Source organism: Quercus lobata, chromosome 12, assembly GCF_001633185.2.
Source record: "Quercus lobata isolate SW786 chromosome 12, ValleyOak3.0 Primary Assembly, whole genome shotgun sequence".
Taxonomy (NCBI): Eukaryota; Viridiplantae; Streptophyta; class Magnoliopsida; order Fagales; family Fagaceae; genus Quercus; species Quercus lobata.
The window spans coordinates 37,346,480-37,354,140 of NC_044915.1; the positions used below are offsets into that span (position 1 = coordinate 37,346,480).

The 7,661-nt window shown below is 35.7% G+C and overlaps 1 protein-coding gene across 5 annotated transcripts; it reads left to right on the forward strand.

The window, feature by feature from the left end:
* The first annotated feature begins 245 nt into the window (after positions 1-245).
* LOC115971827 (F-box protein FBW2) lies at positions 246-3,432 on the forward strand. Of its 5 annotated transcripts, none has more exons than XM_031091895.1 (4): positions 246-557; positions 668-756; positions 1,795-2,133; positions 2,586-3,432. In XM_031091895.1, exons 3-4 carry the CDS (start codon positions 1,826-1,828, stop codon positions 3,241-3,243), a joined length of 966 nt encoding a protein of 321 aa, XP_030947755.1. In that variant the 5' UTR covers positions 246-557; positions 668-756; positions 1,795-1,825; the 3' UTR covers positions 3,244-3,432. The 5 variants fall into 5 exon arrangements, with proteins under 5 accessions (XP_030947755.1, XP_030947753.1, XP_030947751.1 ...); XM_031091893.1 differs by having other exon boundaries at positions 250-557; positions 1,815-2,133; XM_031091891.1 differs by having other exon boundaries at positions 268-557; positions 1,819-2,133.
* Positions 3,433-7,661: the final 4,229 nt, after the last annotated feature.

Consider the following 7,661-nt stretch of genomic DNA (forward strand, 5'->3'; position numbering starts at 1 on the left):
AACTGTGTTACATAAAGGAATGAATGTTCAAAGTTCAAACTCACTTGGATCCAGAAGGATAGCATTGGAACCTGCAGGTTCAAAGTTCAAACTCCTATGGTCAACAGTCTTAGTCTTCACACTTCCAAGTTCTAGTTCCAACTTTCAACCCCAGTTGAAAAGAGTAACCCCCTTTTAGTACAACTCGTATGGACTTTTTTACACAGGCTTTGAACTTTGAAGACTTCTTAACTGTAACATTAACTTCTTCCACACTACTTAGACGTGTCGGTGCCTTCTTCTCCCTCCTCTCTCTCTCTCTCTCTCTCTAACTCACACACACACGCACACAAAATTAAACACACAGAGTCACAGACAATATTTACTGCCCCTGTCATACCGCAACCTATTATTCATGAAAACATAAATTTATGATACCGACGTTTAAAAAAAAAAAAAAACTTGTCATAAACACCAATTTTGACTCTTTTAGAGTGTCACAATAAAACTACCCATTATTGTTACTCCCTTCTCATTTTCTCTCACACACACACACTCTTTCTCTCTCTCTCTCACAGGTATAAATCTAAACACTTTCTTTTTGGTTCTGTATTCTGTAATATCATAATTTTTCACACTTGGTTTTTTTTTCTCTTCTTGTTTGTTGGTGGTGGTGGTTGTATTGAAGCTGCGATTAGGTGGGGGGTTGATGGCTTTGTCCTAGCTAGTTTTGTACTAGCTATCTTTCTTTCCTCTCTCTTTGAGGAGCATAAACTGGTGAGTCTCTGCATGATCCAAAGTAGTACAGCCAAAAATCTTTTATGGCAAAATCTCACTTCTTTTCGGTGTGACTCTAGTATGTTCATTTTTTTCACTGTTTTTCATTTTCTTTTGGTCAACTGAGATATCTAAGTAAAAGAACATGAATTTGAATCTGTCTGTGATTTGCATGATTGATGTTGAGTATGTTTCCACAATCTCAAAGTTCAGTACCTCTGATTTGAGTGAGCTACTCTCTACAGTCTCAGTTCAGTAGGCCTTTCTGTTTCTTTGTTAGGAAATAATGAAAAATCCAGGATTCAAAAGTTGATTTTTCACTTCTTTTACCAAGTTTTCTCGGCAACTAAGCAGGGTTTTAGCCATTGTTGATTTTGTAATTTACATGCAATGACTTGAATTATGTTCATATTCTGTCTTCCTCCTCTCTCTAGTTATGATTTTTTTTTTCTTTGAATTTATATCTTCTAGTTATTTCCTTTTTCCAATATATTATAAATTTCTAGCTCTTTAACTCACCTGGGTATTGATGGATCTGTAGACTTTCAGTATTTCTTGTCTTTCCTCAAATTTTTGCTTTTGCTTTGTTTTTATCGAACCTTTGAAAATGTTTCCCTGTTTTCTCTACTGAGATTAATCTTTTAGATTTTTTGTCCTTTTTCTTTGAACTCTTCTTCTGGGTGCTCCACTAGTGTTAATCTTTGATATTTGTGGATTTTTCTGCTCTGGCTATTACACACTATACGACTATATGTTTATTTTTCCTCTTCTTTATTGGTATAAAATTAAATATTTTACCACCAGTTGTTGAAGGAATGTGATTGTTGGTGATGACTGTTGATATGATCTGTAGCTTTTTACTTTTTGCCCATAATTTGGATGTGAGAATCTTGGTTATTTGAAATTTTTCCATGTGGGTCTGATAAAATGTCAGAAAGAGGGCCTATTTTCATCAGAGATTCTTATTGGCAGTTTCATAATGTGACTGCCATGCCTAATGAAAGGGACTAATCGTTTTGTTTTTTGGTTTTTAATTTGATGTCTTTCATTATCTGGAGGCAGAGCTTAGATGGAAGAGGGAAGTGATTATCGGCGGTGGGACGAATTAATACCAGATGCACTGGGGCTAATCTTCAGCAATCTTCCTCTCCAGGAGATACTAACAGTGATTCCCAGGGTTTGCAAATCATGGAGCAAAGCAGTGACGGGACCTTATTGCTGGCAAGAGATAGATATTGAAGAATGGAGTAATCGATGCCAGCCTGACCATCTTGATCAGATGCTGGAGATGCTAATTACTAGAAGCTGTGGTTCGCTGCGCAAACTCTGTGTTTCTGGTCTCCATACTGAGATGATTTTCAACTTCATTGCGAAAAAGTAAGCCGAAGTACTTGCACAGTTTCATTAGACACTCCATTTTGATTCATGTTTTAGCGTTAGTATTCCTAAAAGTTCATTTGTTCTTGAAAAGCCAGGGGCTAAGTGGCATCTGCCCCCCTTCTTTTATGGTTTAGCTGTTTAGCTCTGGGTCGAATCCCCTTATTTACACTAAACAGTCTTTTATGGTTCATTTATGCCTCCTCAGTAAAATGAAGAATACACTAACCAATGAGCTAAGCTTCTATGCTATTTTAGTATACTTGTGCATTTTACTATTTCAAGTTATGGATTTGAAAATAATCCACTTTTTTCAACTTAAATAATCCAATTTGAAAAAAAAAAAAAAGAAATCAAAGTGATCTGAGGACTGCAATTATAGTGGTATTTAGTAAATCTTTTTTTCATTATGCATTATTGTAATTTGGCTATAATTTTCTTGGATTTGCTAGTGCTGGCTCCCTTCAGACATTGCGGCTGCCTAGAAGTGAGATGAGTGATTCTATTGTGGAACAGATTGCCAGTAGGCTCTCTATGATCACATTCTTGGATGTGAGCTACTGTGGTAAAATAGGTGCTCGAGCATTGGAGGCCATTGGGAAGAATTGCAAATTGCTTGTGGGGCTGTGCCGCAACTTGCACCCATTAGATACAGCTGGCAAGCCTTTACAGGATGATGAGGCCTATGCCATTGCCTCCACAATGCCTAAGCTCAAGCACCTTGAGATGGCTTACCATCTTATCAGCACCACAAGTGTTCTCAAGATACTATCAAGCTGTCCTGAGCTTGGATTTTTGGATTTGAGAGGATGTTGGGATGTTAAACTTGACGACAAGTTCCTCAAGGACAAGTTCCCAAAATTAAAGGTTTTGGGGCCACTAGTCATCGATCATTACGAGAGGAATGACTGGGATGATTGCTCGGATTCCTCGGATGCTTTTGAGTATTTGGCATGGGAATTTGTGGCTGGTGAAATGGGAGAATTTGATGAAGACGAGGATGATGAGAGTTACTGGGATGATGAGGGAAGGCTGGAGGAGCTTGAGCTGAGGTTCTATGAAGGAAATAATGAAGATGCTGAACTTTATGGTTGGCCTCCATCTCCATAAGTCATGTTTTGTTTTTTGTGAATTCTCTGGTTTTTTTTTCCCATCTACTTTGGAACTTGGAACTTCTCTGTGCTATATTATGTATATGTTTCAATGGGAAGCTTTGTCGTTCTACTCCTATAAGTAAAAGTATTCCTTCAAACTTTAAAACCCATTTTCATTTCAATTGAATTAGAATGCATTAATATATATTAAGCTTGCAGATTTAGCTAGTAGAAAATAGAGGGTTCTCAAACTAGTCTACTTTTTTCTCTCTTTTTTTTCCCTGATGTGGTTGTTCAGTTTTTCAGGACTCTTTCAACACCTAAGATTCTTCAAGCCTCAAACTATTATAGTTGTTTTTACAATCTTTTCAAATATATTAATCTGTAAATGACTGAAACCAACTATAGAAAATACTGAAATATAAAAGTACACGGGTCTAAGATAGTACAGTAGGGATATGCACATAAAATATATTCATTATTTTGTAGCCGAAAGTTGCCCATTTGGATTTTGAAATAGGAGGGGTGGCCCCATTTGGATGGGTCAGGTCAGGTCATGAGTGCCAACCACTTTTCGAGCATCTTGTTTCCTACTTTCCATGATTTTGATTTTCTGAGTTTCTTTTCTTTTTCTACTTTCTATGATTTGATTTCTAGAGTTTCTTCTCTTATATGAATGGATAATGCTCTTTGATGCTTAGGAAAAATTGGTTCTGTCATTAAATAATTGGCTTATGGAATCTTTGCCTTTGGGGGAGTTGGGATTAGTTTTTATCTTTGAACGGTGTCCCTCTTTTACATCATGGGAGGCAGTACGAGTCTCAATGATATATAAAATATTAGTTGCCACTTAAAGAATAAAAATCTGCAAAAGTTTATTCCCTAAAAAAGCATCGTATAAAATCTGCAAAAAAAACCTCGTATAAAATCTGCAAAAGTTTATTCAAACTTCACGGTTTGAATCCAATCAACCTCAAATTTCCATTGAACCACTCCTTATATGGCTTGGTTTTGTTTATATTTAATTTTAAACAGTAAGCTAAGTATTAGTGTGACTTAGCTGAAGTTGTCATCAAATTAGGGAAAAGTCTATTTCACAGTGTGTTAAACAGTCTAATAAACATCCCCCCTCCAAATTAGGTTTGTTGTCACTTTTTCCTAAGAAAGAGTTCAATTTGGTGAAAGTTGTTTTTAGGAAGTATTTATCATTAAGTAATGGTTACTATTTTTTATTAAGGGTTACTACAAAAAAGATGTAAATAATATAGGTTCTCAATGAAATGATTATGTCAGAAGTTTATTCAAATTTAAGTTCGTGTACGCATATATACACTCACACACAAATCACAATTCACAATAGAGAGAGAGACTGTTGATGCGATGACAAGTGTCTTCCACTAAAAACAACAGGTTGCATGTTTGAGTCTGAAAATCAACATTTCCGATAAATTAGGGGGTAAGGTTGCCTACCATCTACTATAGCGTGGTAAAATAACACTAACCGACACTAAAATATTATATTCCCTTATTCAAACTTACATTATTAATAACTTTAGACAAGAGTATAAGAAGTTAATGGTAGTTAAGATGTCCTCTGTTTATATCTTTGATTAGATTAATGGGACATGAGGTTAAGTATACCCCTAAAACCCAAAATTATGGTTCCAAAAGCTGGCAGCTGTAAACATAGTCAAATACACCAAATTGCAACAAGAAACCAAGTTCAACAAAGCAAACTAAACAAAATCAAATGCAAAAAACACTCTAGTCAAATAGAGCCCTTTCGATTTCTACAAAGGGCTACACGGCCCTTACATCATTGGCCACTCCTACCCAACCATATATGATAATATGATTGCATCTGATAAAATGTAATAGTGATAGTGAGATGTTTCTTTCTTTGTTTTTGTTGTTTTGCTCTCTTATAATCTCTTGTATTTCTCATGAACTCCGGGTGGATTTCCTAGTTCTATACAATTATACACCTAGTGGTCACATGATTACATGTTATTTATTTCTTTGGATCTCGTACCCTACTACTACAAAACAAGCATTTGAGTCACGTTTGACCGTTGTCTTGGAGGGCTTAGGCGATCATTCCTCCCTAAAAATAAGTGCTGCACTTGATCAAGTTATAAAATTGAAAATAATATATATATAGTAAACGCAATTGTGAGCACAAGAAATATCCCATCAATCATTTATTTTAGTTGTTGCTAACCCACGGAAATCGACTAGATTTGATACCACTTACAAGTTACAATTACTACCAAATTCACTTATGAAACTACAAAGTCTATAATAAATTAGGAGTATAAAATTATTGTTTGGAAAACCAACTCAGGCTTTCTTAACTCAAGCAAACTATTTTAAATTCAACCTAACAAGCGATCACAAACTTAAAACTCTAAAGTGCATTTTATTTAAAGATTTGTTATTGAATTTTTAATTTTTAAATTGGTGGATAAGGTTTGCGTTAAGATACACGCGAAATCTCACATTAAATAATAATAATAATAATAATAAGAATAATAAGCGATTAAAATAACATAATTTTGAAATTTAACCAAATTTTATACTTAATGGGATCCCTTATCAAACCATTCTCTAATGTTCAAGTGGAAGATATGGACCCATGAAGCACTGTTCTTTCTTTGAATTTTGCTTTCACAATTTTATGCTGCTCCCTGATGCAGATTTAGCCATGGGAATATATAAAAGATTCACATGTGAGATGTTTCATAATGCTTCATGGTAGATCAGACAATGGTCCCTCATTTCACTCAAATGAACCACACATATATATTATATTTATTTCTTCTACCTTTTCACCTTGACAAGTTGAGGAACAAACAAATAAATGCAAATGTACAGAAAAAAAAATAAAAATAATATATTTATCAAATACCAAAGATGGTCGATGGGATATGAGCTATTACCCCTTCTGGCCTTTCCTTTTAACAGCGAGTGAGCAAATGGCATATACAAATGCCGTACCGAACAGGGTCAGAAGGTCCATTCCCTTTTTTGATATGGTGGTCCAGAAATTATAGCACATGTTTTTATCATCAATTATAGGATTTTTGATAAAAGATGACAAATTGTAAATATCGTTAAGTTGTAATATCTATTTTCAGGTTCAAGACAAAGATTCAAGAATAGCTCATGCAAAGGAAGTGCCTGGAAGCAACATTATATATACTACAGATCTACAAAGAGGAATTTGAAGATTTTTTTTTTTTGGGTGGCGCCACCCGCGGGTGGGGGGGGAGAGTGCCCCCTGAACTTTCAAAAGTTTCTCTAATACTAGCATGTTGAACTAAAATGTTTTATTTGCCCCCTAGGATAAAGAACTTTTCTATTTATTTTGTACTAGCTTCTTTGACTTTTTTTCAATTATCACAGCTTTTCTTACCCTTAAACTATATCAGTTATTGCAAAAATGTGCAAAGTACAAAGAGTGCTTAATTTTGCACATTTTAACCCAAAAAACACCCACATCAATACTTGTAAAAATTTGCAAATATACACAATTGCTTTGCAAATGAACAATAACCGTGCATATATGCACGGTTACTGTTCATGTGCAAATGATTTTTTTTATTCTATTTTTTCTCTCTCCTCTATCAAACTACTTCTCTTCCTCTACGTCTACAACAACCCAGCAGCATAATAAGAGAAGAGGAAGAAGAAAATAACCACCCAACCACCAAACCCAGCACCACCACCAAACACTGCAACCTAGCACAGAAAATTAACCCAAAATTAACAAAAAATTAACCCAAAATCAACGGAAAAGCAATTAAAAAACCCAACTCAAAATCAAGACAAACCCATTGGAAAGCCCAACTCAAAATCAATCAAAACTCATTAGGAAACCCAACCCAAAAACAGTCCAAACCCACCAGAAAACCCAGCCCAAACCATACTCAACGGAAAACTTACGTGAAAAGCCTAACGGAGCCGGATCTGCCGCCGGATCTGCCGCCATTGCTGCCACCCGATCTGCTGCCATCGGGTCTTACATTGCTGCCACCAAATCTTCCATTGCTGTAATCAGTTGAGGGTGGGAGGTGAAGGGTCAGTGGTGGAGGAGAGAGGGAGGGGCGAAGGAGAGAGGAAGGGCGAATGCAAAAGGGAGGCCAAATCGACGAAGGCTGAGGCGGCGACAATGGACTAGGTGAGGCAGCTGTGAGGGAGAGAGTGAGGGAAAGAGAGAATCAGGTGAGAGAGTTGAAAAAAAGAGTGGGAAGTGAAAATAATAATAATAGATAGGTATTAATAAATAATAAAAAAAGAATAAATAATATTATTTAAGTAGGATAGATTTGTAAAATAGATAAACTGATGTGGGTGTTTTGGAAATATGGTAGTGTAAAATAAATAAAAAAAAAGTAGGTTTTTAGTGTAAAATAGACGGAAAAATTTGGCCCA

What these genes read in the sequence shown, in the direction of transcription:
- LOC115971827 (XM_031091895.1), top strand. Translation starts at nt 1,826, where the DNA reads ATGGAAGAGGGAAGTGATTATCGGCGGTGGGACGAATTAATACCAGAT. An exon ending in TTCAACTTCATTGCGAAAAA is followed by an intron (nt 2,134 to 2,585) that starts GTAAGCCGAAGT and finishes TGGATTTGCTAG; the next exon opens with TGCTGGCTCCCTTCAGACAT.